The sequence below is a fragment of the Canis lupus genome, chromosome 21 (genome assembly GCF_048164855.1).
Source record: "Canis lupus baileyi chromosome 21, mCanLup2.hap1, whole genome shotgun sequence".
Classification (NCBI taxonomy): domain Eukaryota; kingdom Metazoa; phylum Chordata; class Mammalia; order Carnivora; family Canidae; genus Canis; species Canis lupus.
The window spans coordinates 2,275,394-2,301,055 of record NC_132858.1 but is presented as its reverse complement, the minus strand read 5'-3'; the positions used below and the strand labels follow the sequence as shown (position 1 = coordinate 2,301,055).

The window sequence follows — 25,662 nt, the reverse complement described above, 5'->3', positions numbered from 1 at the left end:
CATCTATCCATGGACACTTGGGCCGCTTCCCTAATTTGGCTATTACAAATAATGCTGCAATAAACATAAAGGAACACGTAACCCTTTGAATTAGTGTTTTTGAATTTGAGGGATAAATACCCAGTAGTGTGATTGCTGAATCATAGAACCACTGTTCTTTTTTTTAGAAAGAGAAAGAGAGAGTGTATGGTGGAGGGGGGGGAGAGAAAGAGAGAATCTTAAGCAGGCTCCATACCCAGCATGGAGTGCAATGAGGAGCTTGATCTCACAACCCTGAGATCATGGCCTAAGCCAAAATCAAGAGTCAGATGCTTCTCATCATGTATTCCACATATGAGTGAAACCATATGATAATTGTCTTTCTCCAATTGCCTTATTTCACTCAGCATAATACCCTCCATGAGCACTGGGGGTTATACTGTATGTTCGCAAATTGAATTTAAATTAAAAAATTTTTAAAGAGTCAGACGCTTAACCAACTAAGCCACCCAGGGGCTCCTCTATTTTTAATTTTTTGAGGAACTTACATACTGTTTTCCAGAGTGGCTGCACCAGTTTGCATTCCCACCAATAGTGCAAGAAGGTTCCCATTTCTCCACATCTGCACCAACACTTTTTTGTGTGTTTTTTTATTTCAGCCATTCTGACATGTGTGAGGTGTTATCTCATTGTAGTTTTGATTTGTCTTTCCCTGACGATGAATGATGCTGAGCATCTTTTTATGTGTTTATTGGACATCTGGATGTCTTCTTTGGAGAATTGTCTATTTGTCCCTTCGATAGCTCAGCTGGTAGAGCGGAGGACTGTAGCTGACCTCCTGGAGAATTGTCTATTCATGTCTTCTGCCCATTCTTTGATTAGATTATTTGGTTTTTTTGGGTGCTAACATATCACTTCTCTATGTATTTTGGATAGTAACCCTTTGTCAAATATATCAGTTGTAAATATCCTCTCACATGTAGTAGTCTTTTAGTTTTGTCTATTGTTTTCTTTGCTGTGTAGAGGCTTTTTACTTTGATGTTATTTCAATCGTTTATTTTTGTTGTTATTTCCCCTGCCTCAGGAGACATATCTAGAAAAATATTGCTGCAACTGAGGCCAGAGAAATTACTGCCTCTTCAAGGTTTTTATAGCTTCAGGTCTCATATTTAGATCCTTAATCCATTTTCACTTTATTCTTATGTATGGTGAAAGAGAATGGTCCAGTTTCATTCTTTTACATGTAATTATCCAGTCTTCCCAACATCATTTTTGAAGAAAATATCTTTTTCCCATTACATGTTCTTGCCTCCTTTGTCAAAGATTAATGAACTGTATAATTATGGGTTTACTTCTGCGTTTTCTATTGTATTCCATGGATCTACGTGTCTAGTTTTAATGCCAGTACCATAATGTTTTAATACTACTGCTTTGTAGTATAACTTGATGTCTGGAATTGTGATGTCTCCAGCTTTGTTTTTCTTTTTCAAGATTACTTTGGCTAATCAGGGCCTTTTGTGCTCCCATACAAATTTTAGGATTGTTTGTTCTAGTTCTGTGAAGAATACTATTGGTATTTTGATAGACAGTTCATTATGTCTGTAGATTGCTTTGGGTATTATGGACATTTTAATATTTGTTCTTCCAACCAATGAACATGGAATATCTTTCCATTTCTTTATGTCATCTTGAATTTCTTTCATCAGTGTTTTACAGTTTTCAGAGTACAGGTCTTTCACCTCCTTAGTTAAGTTTATTCTTCAATATTTTATTTTTGTGGGTACAATTGTAAATGGGATGGTTTTCTTAATTTTACTTCATTATTAGTGTATGCAACATATGTATGTTGTACATATGTATGTACATTGATTTTGTATCCTGTGACTTTACTAAATTCATTTATCAGTTCTAGTAGTTTTTTAGTGGAGTTTTTGGGTTTTATATATATAGAGTCATGTCATCCACAAATAGTGAGAATTTTACTCCTTCCTTGCTAATTTGGGTATCTTTTATTTCTTTTTGTTGTCTAATTGCCGTGGCGAGAACTTCAGGACTATATTGAATAAAAGTGGTGAGAGTGGACATCCTTGTCTTGTTCAGACCCTGGGAGAAAAGCTCTCAATTTTTCACCATTGAAAAATTTTCACCATTGAGTATGATGTTGGCCATAGGTTTTTCACATAAGGCCTTTATTATGTTGAGGTATGTTCCCTTTAGACCTGCTTTGCAGAGGATTTTTATATAAATGGATGTTGTACTCTGTCAAATCCTTTTTCTGCATCTTTTGAAATGATCGTATGGTTTTCATTACTTTTCTTATTGATATGGTGTATCATGTTGATTGTTTTGCAAATATTGAGCCACTTTTGCATTCTGGGAATAAATTCCACTTGATTGTGTTGTATAATTTTTAACATATTGTCAAAATTGATTTACTAATATTTTGTTCAGAATTTTTGCATCTATATTCATCAGATTAAATCTCTGGCTGTGATCTCTTCCTCTTCTTTCTTTTGGGGTGAATTCCTCCATCTTCTCATTTTGCCTAGGTCACTGAGTGTGTGTATATTAGGATAGCCTATTATATTCCTGCTCCTAGAGTAATAGCTATATTAAGAGGTTCTGTATTGTCTTAAGCCTGGTGCTTCAGTATCCAAGGGATCCTCAGACCATGCTGTCCGCTCCCAGGCCTCCGCCCTCCTTCCCCAATGGAGCACCACTAAGCCTGCCAGGCAGGATCATGGCAGTAATGTGGACTTCTAAAACTTCAGACTTTGAGCTCTGCTGCTTTTGAAGACTTCCAGTAGTCAGCTCCTTTCCTTTTTCCCATCAATGGCTTTGGGGAAGAAATTTTCTTGTACAATCCCCTGTGCATGCTCTCTCTCTCTCTCTCTCTCTCTCTCTCCTCATACTCCTCTCCATGATGAGGGCTCCTTCCCTCAGAGCACCCACAGTTCTTTTCCCTTCAAATCAATTCTCCAGGGCTCCTACTTCCATGATTTGGCCCTTTTTCTCTTTCTAGCTAGGCAGTTGGTTCTCTCAGTCTTCAGATTGATCTCTTGGGACATTCAGAATGATTTGGTATTTATTTGGCTGTGTTTGAGGCATGAGGCAAGCACAAGATCCCCTTTCTACTCTGGCATCTTAACTTGAAACCCAAACCTATATTCATCAGAGATATTGGCTTGTATTCCAATCTCTCTCTCTCTCTCTCTCTCTCTCTCTCTCTCCATCTCTCTCTCTGTCTCTCTGTCTCTCCCCGTTCCCCCACCCCCGTCTCCTTATCCATTTTTTAGTATCAAGGTGATACTGGCTTCACAGAATGAATTTGGAAGTTTCCCTCCCTCTTCTATTTTTTGAAATAGTTTGAGAATGGTATTAACTATTCTTTAAATGTTTGGTAGAATTCACCTGTGAAGCCATCTGGTCCTGGACTTTTGGTTTAGGGGGAGTTTTTTTTAATGACTGCTTCAATTTTATTATTGGTCATCTCTGTTCACATTTTCTATTTCTTCCTGCTTTCATTTTGGTAGATTATTTGCTTCTAGGAATTTGTCTATTTCTTCTAAATTGTTGAATTTCTTGGCATATAGGTTTTCATAATATTCTGTTAAAATTTTTTGTATTTTCATGATGTTGGTTATTTCTCCTCTTTCATTAGTGATTTTGTTTATTTGGGTCCTCTCTCTCTCTCTTTTTTTGATGAGTCTATGAGTCTGGCTAGAGGTTTATCAATTTTGTTGATCTTTTCAAGCAACCAGCTCCTGGCTTCCTTGATTTGTTCTATTGGGTTTTTTTAGTTTCTGTATCATTTGTTTTTCCTCTGATCTTTATTATTTCTTCCTTTTTCTGGGTTTTGGTTTTGTTTGTCCTTTTTCTAACTCCTTTAGGTGTAAGGTTAGGCTGTTTACTTGAGATTTTTCTTGCTTCTTGAGATAAGCTTGTATTGCTATAAATCTCTCTCTTAGAATCACTTTTGCTGCATTCCAAAGATTTTGGACCATTCTGTTTTCATTTTAGTTCTCATGTAATTTTTTATTTCTTCTTCAATTTCTTTTTTTCTTATGATTTAACATTTTTTATAAATTAATTTTTATTGGTGTTCAATTTACCAACATACAGAATAACACCCAGTGCTCATCCCGTCAAGTGCCCCCCTCAGTGCCCGTCACCCATTCACCCCCACCCCTCCTCCCCTTCCACCACCCCTAGTTCGTTTCCCAGAGTTAGGAGTCTTTATGTTCTGTCTCCCTTTCTGATATTTCCCACACATTTCTTCTCCCTTCCCTTCTATTCCCTTTCACTATTATTTATATTCCCCTAATGAATGAGAACATACACTGTTTGTCCTTCTCCGATTGACTTACTTCACTCAGCATAATACCTTCCAATTCCATCCACGTTGAAGCAGATGGTAGGCATTTGTCGTTTCTAATGGCTGAGTAATATTCCATTGTATACATAAACCACATCTTCTTTATCCATTCATCTTTCTTTTTATTTATTTATTTATTTATTTATTTATTTATTTATGATAGTCACAGAGAGAGAGAGAGAGAGAGGCAGAGACACAGGCAGAGGGAGAAGCAGGCTCCATGCACCGGGAACCCGATGTGGGATTCGATCCCAGGGCTCCAGGATCGCGCCCTGGGCCAAAGGCAGGCGCTAAACCGCTGCGCCACTCAGGGATCCCCTCCATTCATCTTTCGATGGACACCGAGGCTCCTTCCACAGTTTGGCTATTGTGGACATTGCTGCTATAAACATCGGGGTGCAGGTGTCTGGCGTTTCATTGCATCTGAATCCTTGGGGTAAATCCCCATCAGTGCAATTGCTGGGTCGTAGGGCAGGTCTATTTTGAACTCTTTGAGGAACCTCCACACAGTTTTCCAGAGTGGCTGCACCAGTTCACATTCCCACCAACAGTGCAAGAGGATTCCCTTTTCTCCGCATCTTCTCCAACATTTGTTGTTTCCTGCCTTGTTAATTTTCCCCATTCTCACTGGTGTGAGGTGGGATCTCATTGTGGTTTTGATTTGTATTTCCCTGATGGCCAGTGATGCAGAGCATTTTCTCATGTGCATGTTGGCCATGTCTATGTCTTCCTCTGTGAGATTTCTGTTCACGTCTTTTGCTCATTTCATGATTGGATGGTTTGTTTCTTTGCTGTTGAGTTTAATAAGTTCTTTATAGATCTTGGAAACTAGCCCTTAATCTGGTACATCATTTGCAAATATCTTCTCCCATTCTGTAGGTTGTCTTTTAGTTTTGTTGACTGTATCCTTTGCTGTGCAAAAGCTTCTTATCTTGATGAAGTCCCAGTAGTTCATTTTTGCTTTTGTTTCTTTTGCCTTCGTGGATGTATCTTGCAAGAAGTTGCTGTGGCCAAGTTCAAAAAGGGTGTTGCCTGTGTTCTCCTCTAGGATTTTGATGGAATCTTGTCTCACATTTAGATCTTTCATCCATTTTGAGTTTATCTTTGTGTATGGTGAATGAGAGTGGTCTAGTTTCATTCTTCTGCATGTGGATGTCCAATTTTCCCAGCACCATTTATTGAAGAGACTGTCTTTCTTCCAATGGATAGTCTTTCCTCCTTATCGAATATTAGTTGCCCATAAAGTTCAGGGTCCACTTCTGGGTTCTCTGTTCTGTTCCCTTGATCTATGTGTCTGTTTTTGTGCCAGTACCACACTGTCTTGATGACCACAGCTTTGTAGTACAACCTGAAATCTGGCATTGTGATGCCCCCAGCTATGGTTTTCTTTTTTAAAATTCCCCTGGCTATTTGGAGTCTTTTCTGATTCCACACAAATCTTAAAATAATTTGTTCTAACTCTCTGAAGAAAGTCCATGGTATTTTGATAGGGATTGCATTAAACGTATAAATTGCCCTGGGTAACATTGACATTTTCACAATATTAATTCTGCCAATCCATGAGCATGGAATATTTTTCCATCTCTTTGTGTCTTCCTCAATTTCTTTCAGAAGTGTTCTATAGTTTTGAGGGTATAGATCCTTTACCTCTTTGGTTAGGCTTATTCCTAGGTATCTTATGCTTTTGGGTGCAATTGTAAATGGGATTGACTCCTTAATTCCTCTTTCTTCAGTCTCATTGTTAGTGTATAGAAATTCCACTGATTTCTGGGCATTGATTTTGTATCCTGCCACGCTACCAAATTGCTGTATGAGTTCTAGCAATCTTGGGGTGGAGGCTTTTGGGTTTTCTATGTAGAGTATCATGTCATCAGCGAAGAGGGAGAGTTTGGCTTCTTCTTTGCCAATTTGAATGCCTTTAATGTCTTTTTGTTGTCCTATTGCTGAAGCTAGGACTTCCAGTACTATGTTGAATAGCAGTGGAGAGAGTGGACATCCCTGTCTTGTTCCTGATCTTAGGGGAAAGGCTCCCAGTGCTTCCCCATTGAGAATGATATTTGCTGTGGGCTTTTCGTAGATGGCTTTTAAGATGTCAAGGAAAGTTCCCTTATCCCTACACTCTGAAGAGTTTTGATCAGGAATGGATGCTGTATTTTGTCAAATGCTTTCTCTGCATCTAATGAGAGGATCATATGGTTCTTGGTTTTTCTCTTGCTGATATGATGAATCACATTGATTGTTTTACGAGTGTTGAACCAGCCTTGTGTCCCGGGGATAAATCCTACTTGGTCATGGTGAATAATTTTCTTAATGTACTGTTGGATCCTATTGGCTAGTATCTTGTTGAGAATTTTTGCATCCATGTTCATCAGGGATATTGGTCTGTAATTCTCCTTTTTGGTGAGGTCTTTGGTTTTGGAATTAAGGTGATGCTGGCCTCATAGAACGAATTTGGAGGTACTCCATCTCTTTCTATCTTTCCAAACAGCTTTAGTAGAATAGGTATGATTTCTTCTTTAAACGTTTGATAGAATTCCCTGGGAAGCCATCTGGCCCTGGACTCTTGTGCCTTGGGAGGTTTTGGATGACTGCTTCAATTTCCTCCCTGGTTATTGGCCTGTGCAGGTTTTCTATTTCTTCCTGTTCCGGTTTTGGTAGTTTGTGGCTTTCCAGGAATGCGTCCATTTCTTCTAGATTGTCTAATTTATTGGCGTATAGCTGTTCATAATATGTTTTTAAAATCGTTTGTATTTCCTTGGTGTTGGTAGTGATCTCTCCTTTCTCATTCATGATTTTATTAATTTGAGTCTTCTCTCTCTTCTTTTTAATAAGGTTGGCTAATGGTTTATCTATCTTTTTTTTTTTTTTTTGGCCTCTCCACCAGTCTCTGCATCGACACCCCATCACACCTTCCTTCTCAAGGAACCATGTGGAAGGCATGGCTGGATGCACACCACCCATACCCTCCATGGGAGGCAGTTTCTCTTGGCTTCTCTTAGGGTGAATCTGATGTGTTTTTTTTTTAATTTATTTTTTATTGGTGTTCAATTTACTAACATACAGAATAACACCCAGTGCCCGTCACCCATTCACTCCCGCCCCCCGCCCTCCTCCCCTTCTACCACCCCTAGTTCGTTTCCCAGAGTTAGCAGTCTTTACGTTCTGTCTCCCTTTCTGATATTTCCCACACATTTCTTCTCCCTTCCCTTATATTCCCTTTCACTATTATTTATATTCCCCAAATGAATGAGAACATATAATGTTTGTCCTTCTCCGACTGACTTACTTCACTCAGCATAATACCCTCCAGTTCCATCCACATTGAAGCAAATGGTGGGTATTTGTCATTTCTAATAGCTGAGTAATATTCCATTGTATACATAAACCACATCTTCTTTATCCATTCATCTTTCGTTGGACACCGAGGCTCCTTCCACAGTTTGGCTATCGTGGCCATTGCTGCTATAAACATCGGGGTGCAGGTGTCCCGGCGTTTCATTGCATTTGTATCTTTGGGGTAAATCCCCAGCAGTGCAATTGCTGGGTCGTAGGGCAGGTATATTTTTAACTGTTTGAGGAACCTCCACACAGTTTTCCAGAGTGGCTGCACCAGTTCACATTCCCACCAACAGTGCAAGAGGATTCCCTTTTCTCCGCATCCTCTCCAACATTTGTTGTTTCCTGCCTTGTTAATTTGCCCCATTCTCACTGGTGTGAGGTGGTTACTCATTGTAGTTTTGATTTGTATTTCCCTGATGGCAAGTGATGCAGAGCATTTTCTCATATGCATGTTGGCCATGTCTATGTCTTCCTCTGTGAGATTTCTCTTCATGTCTTTTGCCCATTTCATGATTGGATTGTTTGTTTCTTTGCTGTTGAGTTTAATAAGTTCTTTATAGATCTTGGAAACTAGCCCTTTATCTGATATGTCATTTGCAAATATCTTCTCCCATTCTGTAGGTTGTCTTTGAGTTTTGTTGACTGTATCCTTTGCTGTGCAAAAGCTTCTTATCTTGATGAAGTCCCAGTAGTTCATTTTTGCTTTTGTTTCTTTTGCCTTCGTGGATGTATCTTGCAAGAAGTTACTATGGCTGAGTTCAAAAAGGGTGTTGCCTGTGGTCTTCTCTAGGATTTTGATGGAATCTTGTCTCACATTTAGATCTTTCATCCATTTTGAGTTTATCTTTGTGTATGGTGAAAGAGAGTGGTCTAGTTTCATTCTTATGCATGTGGATGTCCAATTTTCCCAGCACCATTTATTGAAGAGACTGTCTTTCTTCCAATGGATAGTCTTTCCTCCTTTATCGAATATTAGTTGCCCATAAAGTTCAGGGTCCACTTCTGGATTCTCTATTCTGTTCCACTGATCTATGTGTCTGTTTTTGTGCCAGTACCACACTGTCTTGATGACCACAGCTTTGTAGTACAACCTGAAATCTGGCATTGTAATGCCCCCAGATATGGTTTTCTTTTTTAAAATTCCCCTGGCTATTTGGAGTCTTTTCTGATTCCACACAAATCTTAAAATAATTTGTTCTAACTCTCTGAAGAAAGTCCATGGTATTCTGATAGGGATTGCATTAAACGTGTATATTGCCCTGGGTAGCATTGACATTTTCACAATATTAATTCTGCCAATCCATGAGTATGGAATATTTTTCCATCTCTTTGTGTCTTCCTCAATTTCTTTCAGAAGTGTTCTATAGTTTTGAGGGTATAGATCCTTTACATCTTTGGTTAGGTTTATTCCTAGGTATCTTATGCTTTTGGGTGCAATTGTAAATGGGATTGACTCCTTAATTTCTCTTTCTTCAGTCTCATTGTTAGTGTATAGAAATGCCACTGACTTCTGGGCATTGATTTTGTATCCTGCCACGCTACCGAATTGCTGTATGAGTTCTAGCAATCTTGGGGTGGAGACTTTTGGGTTTTCTATGTAGAGTATCATGTCATCGGCGAAGAGGGAGAGTTTGACTTCTTCTTTGCCAATTTGAATGCCTTTAATGTCTTTTTGTTGTCTGATTGCTGAGGCTAGGACTTCCAGTACTATGTTGAACAGCAGTGGTGAGAGTGGACATCCGTGTCTTGTTCCTGATCTTAGGGGAAAGGCTCCTAGTGCTTCCCCATTGAGAATGATATTTGCTGTGGGCTTTTCGTAGATGGCTTTTAAGATGTCAAGGAAAGTTCCCTTATCCCTACACTCTGAAGAGTTTTGATCAGGAATGGATGCTGTATTTTGTCAAATGCTTTCTCTGCATCTAATGAGAGGATCATATGGTTCTTGGTTTTTCTCTTGCTGATATGATGAATCATATTGATTGTTTTACGAGTGTTGAACCAGCCTTGTGTCCCGGGGATAAATCCTACTTGGTCATGGTGAATAATTTTCTTAATGTACTGTTGGATCCTATTGGCTAGTATCTTGTTGAGAATTTTTGCATCCATGTTCATCAGGGATATTGGTCTGTAATTCTCCTTTTTGGTGAGGTCTTTGGTTTTGGAATTAAGGTGATGCTGGCCTCATAGAACGAATTTGGAGGTACTCCATCTCTTTCTATCTTTCCAAACAGCTTTAGTAGAATAGGTATGATTTCTTCTTTAAACGTTTGATAGAATTCCCTGGGAAGCCATCTGGCCCTGGACTCTTGTGCCTTGGGAGGTTTTGGATGACTGCTTCAATTTCCTCCCTGGTTATTGGCCTGTGCAGGTTTTCTATTTCTTCCTGTTCCGGTTTTGGTAGTTTGTGGCTTTCCAGGAATGCGTCCATTTCTTCTAGATTGCCTAATTTATTGGCGTATAGCTGCTCATAATATGTTTTTAAAATCGTTTGTATTTCCTTGGTGTTGGTAGTGATCTCTCCTTTCTCATTCATGATTTTATTAATTTGAGTCTTCTCTCTCTTCTTTTTAATAAGGTTGGCTAATGGTTTATCTATCTTATTAATTCTTTCAAAGAACCAACTCCTGGTTCTGTTGATCTGTTCCACAGTTCTTCTGGTCTCGATTTCGTTGAGTTCTGCTCGAATCTTTATTAACTCCCTTCTTCTCCTGGGTGTAGGATCTATTTGCTGTTTTTTCTCTAGCTCCTTTATGTGTAAGGTTAGCTTTTGTATTTGAGTTCTTTCCAGTTTTTGAATGGATGCTTGTATTGCGATGTATTTTCCCCTTAGGACTGCTTTTGCTGCATCCCAAAGATTTTGTACGGTTGTATCTTCATTCTCATTAGTTTCCATGAATCTTTTTAATTCTTCCTTAATTTCCTGGTTGACCCTTTCATCTTTTAGCAGGATGGTCCTTAACCTCCACATGTTTGAGGTCCTTCCAAACTTCTTGTTGTGGTTTAGTTCTAATTTCAAGGCATTATGGTCTGAGAATATGCAGGGGACGATCCCAATCTTTTGGTATCAGTTCAGACCCGATTTGTGACCCAGTATGTGGTCTATTCTGAAGGAAGTTCCATGTGCACTTGAGAAGAATGTGTATTCAGTTGAGTTTGGATGTAAAGTTCTGTAGATATCTGTGAAATCCATCTGGTCCAGTGTATCATTTAAAGCTCTCGTTTCTTTGGAGATGTTGTGCTTAGAAGACCTATTGAGGGTAGAAAGAGCTAGATTGAAGTCACCAAGTATAAGTGTATTATTATCTAAGTATGTCTTCACTCTGGCTATTAATTGATTTAAATATTTGGCAGCTCCCACAGTTGGGGCATATATATTGAGGATTGTTAAGTCCTCTTATTGGATAGATCCTTTAAGTATGAGATAGTGTCCCTCTTCATCTCTCACTACAGTCTTCGGGGTAAATTTTAGTTTATCTGATATAAGGATGGCTACCCCTGCTTTCTTTTGAGGACCATTTGAATGGTAAATGGTTCTCCAACCTTTTATTTTCAGGCGTAGGTGTCCTTCTGTCTAAAATGAGTCTCTTGTAGACAGCAAATAGATGGGTCCTGTTTTTTTATCCAGTCTGAAACCCTGCGCCTTTTGATGGGGTCATTAAGCCCGTTCACGTTCAGAGTTACTATTGACAGATATGAGTTTAGTGTCATCATGATATCTATTCAGTCCTTGTTTTTGTGGATTGTTCCATTGAACTTCTTCTTAAAGGGGAATTTTAAGAGTCCCCCTTAAAATTTCTTGCAGAGCTGGTTTGGAGGTCACATATTCTTTCAGTTCCTGCCTGTCTTGGAAGCTCTTTATCTCTCCTTCCGTTCTGAATGAGAGCCTTGCTGGATCACGTATTCTTGGTTGCATGTTCTTCTCATTTAGGACCCTGAATATATCCTGCCAGCCCTTTCTGGCCTTCCGGGTTTCTGTGGAGAGGTCTGCTGTTACCCTAATATTCCTCCCCATAAAAGTCAGGGATTTCTTGTCTCTTGCTGCTTTAAGGATCTTCTCTTTATCTTTGGAATTTGCAAGCTTCACTATTAAATGTCGAGGTGTTGAACGGTTTTAAATTATTTTAGGGGGGGGATCTCTCTATTTCCTGGATCTGAATGCCTTTTTCCCTTCCCAGATTAGGAAAGTTTTCAGCTATGATTTGTTCAAATACATATTCTGGCCCTCTGGCCCTTTCGGCGCCCTTGGGAACCCCAATTAAAAGGTTTTTCTTCCTCAAGCTGTCGTTTATTTCCCTTAATCTGTCTTCATGGTCTTTTAATTGTCTGTCTCTTTTTTCCTCAGTTTCCCTCTTTGCCATCAACTTGTCTTCTATGTCACTCACTCGTTCTTCCACCTCCTTAACCCTCGTCGTTAGGACTTCTAATTTGGATTGCATCTCATTCAATTGATTTTTAATTTCTGCCTGATTGGATCTAAATTCTGCAGTCATGTAGTCTCTTGAGTCCTTTATGCTTTTTTCTAGAGCCACCAGTAGCTGTATAATAGTGCTTCTGAATTGGCTTTCTGACATTGAATTGTAATCCAGATTTTGTAACTCTGTGAGAGAGAGGACTGTTTCTGATTCCTTCTTTTGAGGTGAGGTTTTCCTTCTAGTCATTTTGCTCAGTGCAGAGTGGCCAAAAAGAAGTTGTATTGGGAAAAGGAGAAAAAGAGAGAGAAAGAAGGAAAGAAAAGAGAAAAAGAAAAAAGGAAGAAAAAAAGGAAAAAAGAGAAGAAAAAGAGAAAGAAAAAGAAAGAAAGGTGAAAAAGAAGGGTGGGGGAAGCAATCAGAAATCAAAAAGAAGAAAAAAACAAAAAACCCACGGGGAGTATCTTCTGATTCTGTATACTGTAAGTCCCTTGACTTCCCCTGGAACTTGTCCGTCTAGCTGGTCTTCTGGGGGAGGGGCCTGTTGTGCTGATTTTCAGGTGTTAGCACTTGGGGGAGCTGCTCTGCCCCCTGCCTGGTGCAGGGCTCAGTGGGGGTTGTTTACCCCATGAGGCCGCAGGAGGAACAACCCCAGTGGCTGCGGCAGCTCTGGAACCCTGGATCAGCCCCCACAGGAACTCTGAAGCTCTCCGTCTGCAGGGCCTGGAGGCTCCGGGAGGGGCCGCTGATCTGCTCTGCTCGGGGCAGGAGCGTCCTTGCTGTCCTGGGCCCTCCCGGCCTCTGCCTGTCCCGGGGGAGGCCGGATCCCGGGCTGTGTCCCGGTGCCCTGTGCTCCCGGTCTGCGCTGTTGGATTCGAGCTCCCGCCCCACAGCCCCCTCCGCGGAGCCTCTTCCTCTGCCCGAGCCCCTCCGAGCTGCTCCCGCCCCGCAGCCCCCTCCGCGGAGCCGCCCCCGAGCCCCCCGACCTGCTCCGGGTCCCGCCGTGTGCGCTGCAGCCCTTAGGGAGCTCGGCGCACTCTCCTGGGGCGCAGGTGTCTGTTAGTGTCCCCGGGAGCCCGAGGGCATCCCCGCCCTCCCAGGTCCTGCTCCAACTCCCTGCGAGCCCCTTTCCGCCCGGGAAGGTTGGTGCAGCTCCTGCTTCTCCGGGACGGGGCTCTCCTGTCCTGGGGACACTCGCCCCGGCCTCAGCCCGGCTCCTCGCGGGGCCCCTCCCCCTTGGAGGCCTTTTGTTCCTTTATTTCTTTTTCCCCGTCTTCCTACCTGGATAGAAGCAGGAACTCTTCTCACTGGAGCATTCCAGCTGGTCTCTCTTTAAATCTCAGTCCGAATTCATAGATTTTCAGGATGATTTGAAGGTTATCTAGGTAATTTGGTGGGGACAGGTAATTTGGGGACCCTACTCTTCCACCATCTTGCCCCTCCTCCTCTTCTTCAATTTCTTATTTGACCCATTCATTGTTTAGTAGAATGTTTTTTAACCTCCATATATTTGTAGTCTTTCCGGGCTTTTTCTTGTGGTTGATTTCTAGTTTCATAGCATTGTGATCAGAAAAAATGCATGGTATGACTTCAATTTTTTAAATTTGTTAAAACTTGTTCCATGTGAGCTTGAAAAGAATGTGTATTCTGCTGTTTTAGGATGGAATGTTCTGAATATGTCTGTTAAATCCACCGTTTCCTTGTTGAGTTTCCACTTAGATGATCTGTACCCTAATGTAAGTGGGGTACTAAAGTCCCCTACTGTTATTGTATTTAGTATCAACTGTCTCCTTTATGTTTGTCAATAGCTGTTTTATGTATTTGTCTGCTCCCATATTGGTAGCACATTTACAATTTTTCTATCCTCTTGTTGGATTGTTCCCTTTATTATTATATAGTCCCTTCTTTGTCTCTTATTACAGTCTTTGCTTTGAAGTCTATTTTGTCAATATAAGTATTGCTACCTTGGCATTCTTTTGATGTCCTTTGCATAATAAATGGTTCTCCATCCCCTCATTTCAGTCTTCAGGTGTCTTTCAGCCTGAAATGAGTCTCCTGTAGGCAGCATAAAGATGGGTCACTTTTTTAATCCACTCTGTTGCTCATTGTCTTTTGACTGGAGTATTTAGCCCATTTACGTTCAGAGTTAGTATTGATAGATGCATATTTATTGCCATTTGTGTTGTGTGGTTTTTTCTATAGATTTTCCCTGATCCCTTCTTCTCTTGCTCTTTTTCATGGTTTGTTGGCTTTCCTTAGTGATATACTTGAATTCCTGTCTCTTTATTCTCTTCATATCTATTATTGGTTTTGGAATGGTGGTTACCATTAGGTTGTATATAGTATCACCTGCATATAGCAGTCTATATTAAGTTGCTGGTCATTTAAATTTGAACTCATTCTTTACTTCCCCCTCCACTGACCCATGTTTTACGTATATCATGTCATATTTTACAACTTTTTATTTTATAAATCTCTTGACTGATTTTTGCAGAAATACTTTTACTGCTTTTGTGTTTTTTACTTTTCATAATATCACTTATGATCTTTCTTTTCCACTCAAAGAGTCCTCTTTAATACTTTTTGCAGGACTGGTTTAGTGGTCATGAACCCCCTTAGTTCTTGTTTGTCTGAGAAACACTTTATCTCTCCTTCTATTCTGATTGATAGCCTTGCTGGATAGAGTATTTTTGGCAGATTTTTCCCTTTCAGCACTTGGAATATATCATGCCACTTTCTTCTGACCTGCAAAGTTTCTGCTGAAAAATCTACTGATAGCCTGATGGGGTTTCCCTTGCAGGTAGTTGTCTTCTTTTGTCTTGCTGCCTAAATTTTTTTTCTTTATCCCTACTTTTTGCCACTTTAATTACTATGTGTGTTGGTATGGACATCCTTGGGTTGAATTTGGGGGGAGGGAGGAGGATCTCTGTTTCTCCTAGATCTGGATATCTTCAGATTTGAGAAGTTTTTAGCTATTATTTTTTTCAAATAAATTTTCTGCCCCCTTTTCTTTTTTCTTCCATGCTTTTATTTAAATTCCAGTTGATTAACATATAATGTGATATTAATTTCAGATGTACAATATAGTGATTCAACACTTACATACAACAGCCAGTGCTCATCACAAGTTCCCTCCTTAATATCCACACTTACGTAACCCCTTTTCTCTCTCCCAGCCAGCTACATATTAATTCCATGGTTTTACTTTGTTTCTGAATTATTTTGTGTATTAATGATTTACCCATAAATTTGAAACTTTCCCAAAGATATTAGATTGTTCATAGAATTATGTGTTCCCAAAAATTATTTCTTAAACTGCAAATTAATGCAATAAATGTAAATGAGATTAATTTTCCAGTAATATTTTCTTGCTAGTTTGTAGATATAAAAGGAAATTTCTGTATTTTGTTTTTCTTTCATAGTTTTCTTTTTCCTCACCAGTCAGTTCCTGAAAATATCTTAAACTTTTGTCATTTTTTACAGAGGAATTTATTTCTTTTACTTTTCTTGAGAATTCTTTGCTGGAAAAACAAAACAGAAACAACCAATCAACCAACCAGTCAACCAAAAAAACAAATATTTTTTTAAAAACAGAAAAGATAAAAAATAAGTTTGTGTGCTTTCTGTGCACAAATACAAATTGATTCTCCACCTATCAGCTTTTTATAATCCAATAACATTCATGACGCATTGATATTAATGTTGGAAAAGTCCCTGCTGCCTGTGCAGATCCAAGAAATTCCTGCAATAAGACCCAAGAAAACAGTTTTAAAAGTTGCTACTCTCACTTGGTCTTTTCAGACCTCTGATCAGTGACATCTTTGGAAACTCAAGAGGAGGATTGACAATCCTAAGGGAACTCCCCCATTTGTTTGAGTTGAATTGTGTTCCCTCCACCCAAATTCATATGTTGAAGTTTTAACTCTCAATATCTCAGAATGTGAAATTATCACATTTGGATACAGTTGTTGAAGATATAATTAATTAAGATAATGTCATACCGCAGTCAGATGGGCCTCAAATCAATATGCCTGGTATCCTTACAAAAGGGAAAATTACAACACGTAGGCATGCCTGGAAGCATGCCATATGAAGATTGGAGTTATGTTGCCACAAGCCAAAGATACACCAGAAGATGGAAGAGAGGCCTGGAACAGACTCTTCCCTAAGGCCTTCAGAGGGAGTGTAGTCCTCCTGACACTTGAGCTCAGACTCCCAGCCTCTAGAACTGTGAGGAAATAAATTTCTGCTATTTAAGTCACTTAGTTTGTGGAACTTGATTATGGAATCCCTAGGAAACTAACATACTATTTTTCTCATTTTAAATATTTTGCTAGTTTCTTACTTGAGGGTAGCCTCAATCTTTTCATTACTTGTGGCAGTGAAATTGTCTGAGTACCAAGACACCTAAACAAGATTTTTTTCTTCTATTATCAAAAAAAAAAAAAAACAACTTTAACTCTATGTGATCTTCCTAACATTATTCTTTTACTAGCCAGGGCATTTCTTTCCCCTTCATATCCAAGTTTCCTATGGATCTGAGAATCATGAAATACCACCATGAATGTGTGTCTCTTATGAGGACAGGTAGTATGTGCCATCATAATAGAGATAATTTTCATCTCTTCATCATTCTAATTACCAATGAGACGTGCGCAGAGGGAATTTCTGCAATCTAGATTGGAACTCACAGGGGATAGAAGTGACCTTGCCACTAATAATGAAAGGCAGTTACTGGAGATGGAAGTATCTCAGGAAGTAACTGCAATAAATGCCAGTTAGCTGAGAGTGTCCTATTTTATAAGCCTTGGAATAACATTCATTAACTCATACCTGAGGATTGTGGGGATGAGCTCAGACAAGTGGACAGAAAAACTAGTGGCTGAACTTCCTCAGTGATCTGAGGGACTCATGTGGTGGTGTGCCTTTCTCATCCACAGACCTAAGGCGCATGGTTCCTCTGAGGACGTGGCTAGAAGGTTCACTTACTTATTTTTTACATCGTGGATGGTGTCAAGCAGAGGCATTTCCCTGGTTTCAGGTTGGTGTCAAGCAGAGGCATTTCCCTGGTTTCAGGTTGGAGGAGGACAGCAAGACCAGCCATGATGGGAAAGACTCCATAGATGATCCAGGGCAAAATGGAAAGATATGCCATTAAGGTCATCAGGAGGGGAGCCAGTACTGCCCCACACCTACTAGCCAGTGTGTCTAATCCTAAAGCTCTTGCCCTGAGGGGTAAACATAACAATCTGGTAAAAATCTGCACATGTAATTTGTGATACATTGTTTTGACTTGATAGAAGATGGAAGACACTAGAACACATTGTTAAATACATAGGTTTTGATGATGAGCACTCATATTTTAGATTTGCCCTATGATTTTCTAGCTATCTTTGTCAGATTCAAAGTGTATTAAGACTCATTTTTGTAATTTTACACAAAATGTTATACATTGCACCTACCCTGATGAGTCATCCAAAAGATTAATGAGATGATGCATTAAACTATTGTTCAGTACAGTGCATGGCATAAAGTCAGCTTTCAATAAACTTTGGCTAAAATGTTGTTAGCATATTATTAATGTTGTAATTACAAATTTTGCTTTTATAATAAGTCTTTCTTTTTCTGAGAGAGAGAGAGCGAGAGTGTGTGTTTGTGTGTGTGTGAGTGTGTGTGTGAAGGTGGGCAGAAGGAGGGAAAGAGCGAATCTTGAGCAGGCTCCATGCTGAGCCATAGCAGGCCTTATGTGGTGCTTGATCTCACAACCTTGAGATCATGACCTGAGACAAAATCAAGAGTCAGACACTCAACCAACTGAGCCCCCCGGACACCGCTATAATAAACAGGTCTTATTGTGTTTATTACTGCAATAAATGCCAGTTAGCTGAGAGTGTCCTGCTTTATAAACCTGGAATAACATTCATAAACTCATACCTGAGAACTGTGGGGATGAGCTCAATCAAGTGGATAGAAAAACTAGTGGAAGAAGCAGCAGCAAAGCTGATTCCCGCACTTGCCAAAGCCACACGCAGGGTCTGCATTTCTGGAGACAGAAAAACCAGTGAGACTAAGAATTCTGGGCTGAAGGAATCAGCATCCACCAAATTTAGCCAGAAAAAAAGACCTTGTAAGTATTGGTTTGTTTAAGATATACTGTAGAAAATTTTGTAGTGTCAGAGAGCACGGAGTGGTTGATAAGCTGAGAAATGTAGAATTGTCAACACAGGTGGTAATAAGCACATAAAATTATCTGAGTTAACTGCAGCAAATCTCTCAGCATATTTCAGCTTTTCTAAAGAAAGAGAAAAGAGGTATGTCTGGCAAAAATTTGCTTTTACTGATTCTGTCCCATATTATATCCCTATTATAGAAGGTGGGACAGCCATGTGGACAGTTACTGAGTCTAAGACTCAGCTCTAAAGCTGACAGCATTACAGTTGTCTAAACATTACAATTGAAGTGCAGAATTTAAAGTGACCAGTCATCCTGGTTTTCCTGTGAATTAGGGGGGTTAGCAATAGGGACTTTCACTGATAAAACCAGGAAAATCCCTGGTAAGCCTGGATGTGTCAGTCAACCTAGTATAGATATCGCATTGTCACGGGGCGGGTAAAGCATGATAGAGTAGTAAAGAACAGGACTACTCTGTTAGTGGACAGGCTGAAGAGAAGCCATATCTAGAAGAATGTTAGACATAAGAAAACAAGAATAGAAAATTCTTTTTGGGAAAAAATGTCAGAATTTGGGAACCAATAAGGAGAAGTTTCAGATAATCGATTTTCTGCCCAATATAAAAAGAAATCAAATTGTAGTTTTATGTTGGTCAAGATTCTATTATAGGGAGTAAGCCTGCATCATTAGTGATCTTCTGAGGAGTAGAGTCCACCAATCTGTAATGCTGTAAGGTACATACATTGGGACATAGCTGAAGCATAGCGCCCACTAAGGTTCTCCTGGTCATTTCATATCCATTCTATTAACTTACAAAGTCATCTAACAGGGAATGGACTAGGGTTTTAATCTGCTCAATTCCTTGTTCTTATTGTTCACTCCTTCACTACTTGAAGAAAGGGGAAATTTTTATTTCTTGTAAGCCAGGAAGACTCCCCCAGCAAGGGCTGGTCATGGTGACCTAATATCACACTCACACATGGCTACAGAGCAATCAGGAAGTAGACTAATCTTCAAAGCTGGTAATAAAGAGCCTAACCAGAGCAAGTGACCACATTGTGTCCTCATGTTGATATATAATTGCAGAGCCTAGGCCCTTCATGCATGTTACTAAAAATGTGAAAGGCCAAAGGACAAGTGATCAATTGCTATCCTAGAGAAACTGTCAGGAATAAATGGCACCAGTTTCTAGATACTTCCAGAATGTGATGAAGAGAATATATGTCTGAGCTGCCCCTTGTGGACCTTTGGCTCTTTTCCTAACAGCTTCTTAGCAGGATTTTCTTTAAACCCTCGTTTGGGGGCATATGTGGCTCTTAAAATTGATGTATCTCATTACTCCTAGCTTCAGACAAGTGTGACCAATACAATCCCTAAAGGATGGGGAAAAGACACCTCTTTTCTCTCCTCTTTTCACACCCTTTTCTCACCTTGGGGCACAAATGTGTTGGCCAAAATAGAAAGTCCCACCAGGAACATGAAAACTGTCTGGGTTGTTCGACGGCCCATATGATTCTGTACTAAAAGAGGAAGACATCGGACTAACGCAGTGAGAGCTCCAAAGACTACCTGGAACAGGAAAATATTGCTCCCAAAATGCTGTAGATTAATTGTGATGCCATAAAAGGGTACTATGGTTGCAAATCTGAAATGAACAAAAGGAGAAAGATGCATTCCATAAGATTCAAGGCCTACATGCTGCAGTTGATGACTATATTAATCCAGACAGCTAGTGGTCAGTGTTAAAGAATAAAGGTCCAGTCTGATTTGTATAATACATATTTTAAAGTGATAATTTTAAAGTTACCATAAATAATTGCCTGGCAATTTATAAAACAATACTCCTTCTGTCATTCATTCTTTCTTTTTTTTTTAAGATTTTATTTCTTTATTCATGAGAGGCACAGAAAGAGAGGCAGAGACATGGACAGAGGGAAAAGCAGGCTCCATGCAGGGAGCCCAATGTAGGACTTGATCCCAGGACCCCGAGATCACGCCCTGAACCAAAGGCAGAGGCTCAACTACTGAGACATCCAGGCATCCCTTCTGTCATTCTGTCATTTGAGTCCCTAAGCGGAGAGTTGATAATGACTGGGAAATATAACATGACCCAATTACCAAATCGCATGATACATAGAACGATTAAAACCTGGGGGTAAGAGATGCCTGGGTATCTCAGTGGTTTGGGCATCTGCCTTTGGGTCAGGCCATGATCCCTGAATGCCTGGATCGAGTCCCACATCAGGCTTCCTTCATGGAGCCTACTTCTCCCTCTGCCTATGTTTCTGCCTCTCTTTCTGTGTGTCTCTTAGAATAAATAAATAAAATCTTTTTTTTTTCCATTTATGCCAGGAATTTAGGCAGAGACCTGCAGTGGAACCGATTGACTCACACAGTAGTAAATACAAAGTAAAGCAATGATCTTGGCTTGAGCTATGTGGTTCAGTGGTCTGGCCGAGTGTCCCACACAAGCTCAGGTGCTGCAAACAATTGTTTTCGGGCTGTCCTTGTAGCCTGGTAGAATCACGCTGGGGGAATGGAGAAAGTGAGCACCACTTCTTACCACGTTCTCCCGTTCTCCCTCCGCCTGCGGTCTCCCTCGGCCCCTGGGGCCCCTGGGTCGGACGCCGCAGGGATCACTCACCAATCAACCCAGGGCAGACCCGACAGGGGGCCCCGTCACTGTTCTCTCAACTACAGCCAGACTCGCCTCCACAGCAGTACCTGTGGCTGCAGCCTGGACCCCCGTGCAGGAGTCCTGTGAATCTGGCTCTGGCAGTGGCAGCTGGAGAGGGTAATAGGAACTCCTGCTGAATGAAGGAAGTTGAGTGAATGAATGGGTGAGCTGCAGGGGTCACTTGCAAAGGGACCAGGAATGATAAGTTAACTCATTCAGGCAGATGCTTTGACATCTAACTCCCAAACCTGCCTGCTGCATAAGGGCAAGCCATCTCCCGCGGGTGAAATCAGTGGGGTGAGAGGCCACATTCACACTACTGAGTCTTTCCGGGAGCCAGGGCTTCAAGGCACAAGGCTCCTGGTTCCTCCTCCTCTCACCACCCCCTCTACTCTTTCCACTCTTATTCCCTGTGCTGCTTCTTCTTCTTTGCTGCCTTGCTGTCTTTTGATGTGTGCCTTGCCCTCTTGCTTGTGTCACTCTCAGAGTCTGAGCTGTCAGACTCAGACAACTTCCTGTCTCCATGGGTTTTTTTCTTCTTTTCCTTCTTTCTTTTTCTAGAAGAATTCCTTGTGGAGTCAGGCTTCTCAAACTCTGCTGACTTTGCCTCTTCCTTCTCCTCTTCCTCATCAGGTATCAGAGAATACTTGGTCCCTCCTGGTTGCATAAAACAATCCTTTGCAAAGTGGCCTTTGCAGCCACACTTCTTGCAGGTGGTGTTCAAGACAGCCTCGAGGGTGATCTTCTGCCCAGTGTAATCCTGGAAGGACTGCAGCCGCCTCTCTTCTTGCTCAATGATAACGTTGTTGGGGTCAAGGTCTTTCCCAGTTCCTTGGTTGATGACTTTCATGGATATGGATACTTTTATCCTATCATTTTTCATCTCCCGGCCAATAAGCTTCACCCATACTTTGCCTCCATCATCCACTATCTCAGAAGGCTTATCCATACGACAGGATGACATGTGAGTTCGATGGACCAGACCTTGCTTCTGACAGCCAGGGATTTTGATGAAGGCTCCATAGTCTGTAACCATAGCAATCTCTCCTTGGAAAATAATGTAGAGAGCAGGCAAGTGCTCCATGGTCTCGGGTCTTCCTGAATTCATCCTTAATGTTCTTTGGCTCCTCCATTTCTCTTCTGCCAAAGTTAATTCAAGTGTCTCTGGGTCAGCTCCGGGTCTCCCGGCTGCAGCATTGCACAAAACGCCAAAATAAATAAGTAAAATCTCAAAAAAAAAAAAAAAAACCACCTGGGGGGAAAAATTTCTTTTTTGAATGTTGTCAGTATGCTGTGAGTCCTCTTCTCCTTCAACCCCAATACTGTGAAGAACTTTCCTTTCGCTCAACTAGCGTTTAAGCTTTCAAGAGACTACCTGAGTCCCCTTTATCTTCAGGCACCATATTCTGGAGTCTGACACAGTTCTAGGGAATTTAAAGCTCATATATGATTTCCTAGGGCTAAAAGAAAAATGTCAGAATTCAAGCAAACATGCACCAGCTGTACCAGAGGAAATACAATCAGTTACCTTCTTAAGTTGGCATTTGGCATATATTGTCCTATATGCTTTTTTAAATATCTTCAAAAATTCAGAATTAAATTTAAAATCCCCCTCAGCCCTACCAAAGTAAGCACTTATATGTCTCAAGAGATAAAGTACAACACCTTTAGGGAAGTCCTAGTGCTAACACCCCAAATTGGAAACAAGTACAAGTCCAGTGATATTGAAGTACATCAAGAAATGGTAGAGTGTTCATCTCATGGAATACTGAAACATTAGGGAAGATAACCACCTACTGCTACCTATGACAAAATGGATGAATCTTACATAAATAAGCTTGAGGAAAGGGGGCTGTCACGAAACCATTTTATTATTTATATTATGTGAAAGTCAAGACTAGGCAACACTCTTCTGGGGTGATAGGGAGCAGGACAGCTGGTAAGAGTTATGCAGTGTGCAAGCAAACAGTGAGGAGGGGATGAGAGTTGAGCCACTATAATAATGGTGGTTCTCACTGTAGAGGAACTATGCGAGAATCTTCCGGGGAATTAGGATTTTCTAACTTGATCTAGGTGCTGGTTACATTTTTACACATTGAAATGTTTTTCAAGCTGTATATATTCACTACCTTTTCACATTACTGTTAGTAAGATTTTATTGCACTGTCTGATGTTAACTAACTAGAACTTAAATAAAAATTTGAAAAAAATTGGAAGAAAAAAATGAAGGAAACTAAATGCCAAAATCTGTACTGTGGTGGAACCCCAACATCAATCTCCAGGAGTGAGACTATGAAGCGATATAACACAATTACGTCCTCTTCATATGGTGCATCTTTTTATAATACTTTGCCCATCTCCCAGCACAGCAACATTCAGTATGTTTTCCTCATTTTCTATCTCCAAATCAGCACCCCCACGCCCATAACACTGTTATAACCTTTGAAATAAATAGATGTCTCCACCTTTTTAACATTGTCATGCACTGTGTGAAGCCCACCTTACAAATAGCAGGAGACAGATTCTCTTACGCAGGTCAGGGGTGCAGAACAAGTCACACACAGTAGTTTTGGTCTGTGCTGCCTCCAGCTCATCCTGCATGCTGGATCTTAAACCCTTAAACAACATACATGTATCATTTGTCAACACAGTGCCAGGCATTGTGGCAAGCACCTGCACCCAATAGGACAAAATAAATGTGCTCCCTTTCTTTCCTGCATAATTTATTATACAGGTATGTATAATAAATCACAGGTGTGAAAAGGATATGAAGCTGTAAAGAGTTAAAGGAGACTCCAGGGTATTAAACAGCAAAAAATATATTTTTATTAGGTTCATAGGTAGAATTTATGATTTGTTAGTTGCATATTACACCCAGTGTTCATTACATCAAGTGCCCTCTTTAATGTCCATCATCCAATTATCCCATCCCCTCACCCACCTCCCTTCCAGCAACTCTCAATTTGTTTCCTAGAGATCAGCATCTCTTATGGTTTGCCTCTTTCTCAATTTTCACCTTATTTTTTTCTTTCTCTTTCCCCTATGTTCGTATGTTTTGTTTCTTAAATTTCACATGTGAATAAAATCATATGTTATTTCTCTTTCTCTGACTGACTTATTTCATTTAGCATAATACCTTCTAGTACCATCCATGTCATTACAAATGGCAAGATTTCAATAAAAACAGACGTAGATCAATGGAACAGAATACAGAACCCAGAAATGGGCCCTCATCTCTATGATAAACTAATCTTTGACAATACAGGAAATAATACCTAATGGAAAAAAAGACAGTCTCTTCAACAAATGGTGTTGAGAAAATTGGACAGTCACATGCAAAAGAATGAAATTGGACCATTTTCTTACACCATACACAAAAACAAGCTCAAAATGGATGAAACACCTAAATATGAGACAAGAATCCATCAAAATCCTGGAGGAGAATGAAGGCAGAAAAACCTCTTTGATCTTGACAGCACAAGTGATATTAAGGAGGGCACTTGTGTTGAGCATTGGGTGTCATATGTAAGTGATGAGTCACTAAACTGTACTCCTGAAACCAGTATTACACTATATGTTAACTAAGTAGAATATAAATAAAAATTTGAAAAAAAGCAAAAGAAAAAATAGAAAATGAGATCATGGAGAGGTGCAGGTCATCCACAAGAGTTATAGGTTATAGATTCAGATCAGGAAGTGAACTAAAGGAAGAGGTAGTTGCACAGTGCTCAAAGCTCCTTCGGTGTGAGGTGGCCATGAAAGACTAGAGAATTGAGCTTACCTTCTCTGCTGCCCTTTTTTTTTTTTAATTTTTATTTATTTATGATAGTCAGAGAGAGAGAGAGAGAGGCAGAGACACACACAGGCAGAGGGAGAAGCAGGCTCCATGCACTGGGAGCCCGATGTGGGATTCGATCCTGGGTCTCCAGGATCGCGCCCTGGGCCAAAGGCAGGCGCCAAACCGCTGCGCCACCCAGGGATCCCTCTGCTGCCCTTTTTAGGAAAACAGTTTGTCTATCTCAATAAGGAGAATGTGGAGTCAGCTTATGTCTTTCCTCCAAGTCACTAAGTAACCATCTTCCGTTTCCTGCTCACCTCCATGGTCAGGATGTCTCCAGCATTCTTCATTCCATTTATATGTGCAACTTTTCTAAGTGCCTTTAAGCCCTCCTCTGGTTTATTGTTGATAATCAGCCACCGAGCAGGTTCCACCAGCCACCTGATGGAAGAACAGCATACAAGTACAGTCAACTCTCTCTTATTTATTTGTCATATGATTATTGACTACAGACGCTTTTAGCCTTCCATCTAATATCCACCACTTACTGGGTTAGGAACAGAAACTCAAGGTTTATTTCAGAAATACTAGGAAAATATGAGAAAGACCAAATACATTGAAGTGCATCTTCATGGTCAGGAACACACAGACTTCGGAGTTAACTTCCTCTCTGCCTACTCAGCAACTTTTCAAAGAAGCTTGTGAAGCTTAAGCTTGAGAGTTCCTTATGCATAATTAAGAAGTCTTTAAAAAAAAAAAAGAAGTCCCCAAATTATGTAAGCTTAAAGCCCTAAAAATATTAGAAGTACTCCTGCCACTACCAGCTATGTTGGTAACTTACTACATAAGTCAGTCACTTATTTACATCTGCCTCAGTTTTCTCTTCAATAAGATGGGAACAGTAGTACCATTTTCCTTGTAGGATTATTATAAG

At 40.3% G+C, this 25,662-nt stretch overlaps 1 protein-coding gene, 1 long non-coding RNA gene and 1 pseudogene across 4 annotated transcripts in view; 1 reads left to right on the top strand and 2 right to left on the bottom strand.

The window, feature by feature from the left end:
- The window catches only part of LOC140612321 (uncharacterized), a 40,245-nt gene extending 22,968 nt beyond the window's left edge, over positions 1–17,277 (top strand). The window contains exons 2-3 of the long non-coding RNA XR_012013598.1: positions 17,043–17,143; positions 17,179–17,277. This is a non-coding gene — a long non-coding RNA (uncharacterized lncRNA). The remainder of the gene's footprint in view (positions 1–17,042; positions 17,144–17,178) is intronic.
- LOC140612318 (solute carrier family 22 member 10-like) overlaps positions 15,022–25,662 on the bottom strand; it is a 33,020-nt gene continuing 22,379 nt past the window's right edge. The window contains exons 5-11 of one of the 3 annotated variants that reach the window (XM_072789575.1): positions 25,046–25,169; positions 23,451–23,566; positions 19,704–19,918; positions 18,037–18,145; positions 17,179–17,330; positions 17,092–17,143; positions 15,022–15,623 (exon numbers count right to left, since the gene is read on the bottom strand). In XM_072789575.1, coding sequence (XP_072645676.1) covers positions 15,449–15,623; positions 17,092–17,143; positions 17,179–17,330; positions 18,037–18,145; positions 19,704–19,918; positions 23,451–23,566; positions 25,046–25,169 — 943 coding nt within the window. In that variant the 3' untranslated portion in view covers positions 15,022–15,448. The remainder of the gene's footprint in view (positions 15,624–17,091; positions 17,144–17,178; positions 17,331–18,036; positions 18,146–19,703; positions 19,919–23,450; positions 23,567–25,045; positions 25,170–25,662) is intronic. The other 2 variants (XM_072789573.1, XM_072789574.1) reach the window with 2 other exon arrangements.
- LOC140612319 (zinc finger CCHC domain-containing protein 17 pseudogene) lies at positions 19,936–23,565 on the bottom strand (annotated as a pseudogene).